This window comes from Erythranthe guttata, chromosome 7 (genome assembly GCF_056151865.1).
Source record: "Erythranthe guttata isolate IM_541 chromosome 7, IM_541, whole genome shotgun sequence".
NCBI lineage: Eukaryota > Viridiplantae > Streptophyta > Magnoliopsida > Lamiales > Phrymaceae > Erythranthe > Erythranthe guttata.
In genome coordinates, this window is record NC_142539.1 from 2,596,638 (window position 1) to 2,598,412 (window position 1,775).

At 41.6% G+C, this 1,775-nt stretch overlaps 1 protein-coding gene across 1 annotated transcript; it reads left to right on the forward strand.

Annotated features, from left to right (window-relative positions):
• The first annotated feature begins 216 nt into the window (after positions 1 to 216).
• Positions 217 to 1,286, forward strand: LOC105949775 (ethylene-response factor C3). The gene has a single exon (XM_012973092.2). It carries the CDS (start codon positions 403 to 405, stop codon positions 1,156 to 1,158), a length of 756 nt encoding a protein of 251 aa, XP_012828546.2. The 5' UTR covers positions 217 to 402; the 3' UTR covers positions 1,159 to 1,286.
• Positions 1,287 to 1,775: the final 489 nt, after the last annotated feature.

Genomic DNA, 1,775 nt, shown 5'->3' on the forward strand with positions numbered 1-1,775 from the left:
ATAACAATAGAATGTTGGACAATAGACGACAAGATTGCTGACGTATGAAATCCGAAGTATGATGACGTAAGCAGCCGCCTGGCTGGCAAGTTTTGACCCACGTGTAATATTATCCCCACTTGTCCCACAAAAAACAATTTTTATAATCAAGAAACATCCTCCCTGGCAAAATCCCTTTCAGTTATTTTTATTTCCTCTTTTGCCCCTCACTTTTTTTTTTTTTTTTTTTTTTTTAAAAACCATCTTTTTTGTTTTTACCCATTTGACATATTTTTATATTTTATTTGACATTTAGATCCTTTTTTTCCCTCGTTCAAGGGGTATATATATACAGCCTTCGTTCCTACATTTCATTTCCCAAAAAATAATTTCCAACAAAAATAAATAATTAGCAAAAAAAAAATGGATTTACAATATTCCTCTGTTTTCCAGTCAACAATGAGCAGTGACTTTTCCTCCGATATTAACTCGCCGGAATATTCCTTCTTGTCGCCGGAATGGGATTCGCAATCCTTCACGAGTTTCCTTCCGTTCAACGAAAACGATTCCCAGGAGATGTTGTTGTTCGGCGTTCTGGCGGAAGCGGCACAAGAAACCACCTCGGCCTCCAACTCCGGCGAGCGGCGGCGGAGCCGAGCGAAGGAGAACGAAGAAGTGAGTTCCTCGCCGGCGGCGGCGGCGGCAGCGGCGGAGATGGTGGTGAGGCCGCCGGCGAACGGGAAGTCGTTCCGCGGCGTGAGGGCGCGGCCGTGGGGGAAGTTCGCGGCGGAGATAAGGGACTCGACGAGGAACGGAGTGAGGGTGTGGCTGGGGACGTTCGACACGGCGGAGGCGGCGGCGATGGCGTACGACCAGGCGGCGTTCGCCATGCGGGGGCAGGCGGCGGTGCTCAACTACCCGGTGGAGAGGGTGAGGGAGTCTCTGAGGGAGATCAGGAGTTGCATCGACGAGGAGGAGGCGGGGTGCTCGCCGGTGATGGCGCTGAAGAGGAAGCACTCCATGCGGCGGCGCAACGGCGGCGGGAGGGCGGCGAAGCGGAGGGAGGTGGTGAAGGTGGAGAATGTGGTGGTGTTTGAGGACTTGGGTGCTGATTATTTGGAACAGCTCTTGAGTAGTTCTACTAGTCAAGAAACTAGTACTCTCTTTTTTTGTGATTAAGCCCTTACTCTTTCTATTTCTTTTCAATTTGTGCAAAATCAAGAATTATTATCCTTTTTTACCCCTTTTTAAGTTTTGTTTTTTTTTTTTTAAAGTAATTTTCTGCAATTAGAAAAATCTTTTTGCAATTGTTTTTTAGTCCATTTGTCATTCCTTCATTAGATTAGTTTACCTGTTCTTTCTTTTTTTCTTTTTTTTTTTTTTGTAAATGTATATTATAATATGTACATAAAAGTGGATTTTGGCAAATAATTAAGACCACTGTTGTCTCAATTGTTGAGGTGGAAGAAACAAAAACAGACCAAGTTATATATATGGCTTAATTCCACTTTGCACCCTTGAAATATACCATTTCGGTATTTTGCACCCGTGAAACAAATTAGTAGCATGTTGCACCCTAGAAACACAATAAATCATGCATAATGCATCCCAAATCAATTTCTAGAACTAATAAATGTAATTTAATATTTTTAGTGGTATTTTTCTAGGATGCCGAATGTCAAGTAAATTTTATTTTACTCATTAATCATTTTGAAATTATAAAGTGCAAAAATAAATATACATTTCATCAAGATATTTAAAACTTATATTTTTATCACAAAAACAAAAAAAAATTC

Coding starts and splice junctions, on each gene's coding strand:
- LOC105949775 (XM_012973092.2), top strand. CDS start 403: ATGGATTTACAATATTCCTCTGTTTTCCAGTCAACAATGAGCAGTGAC.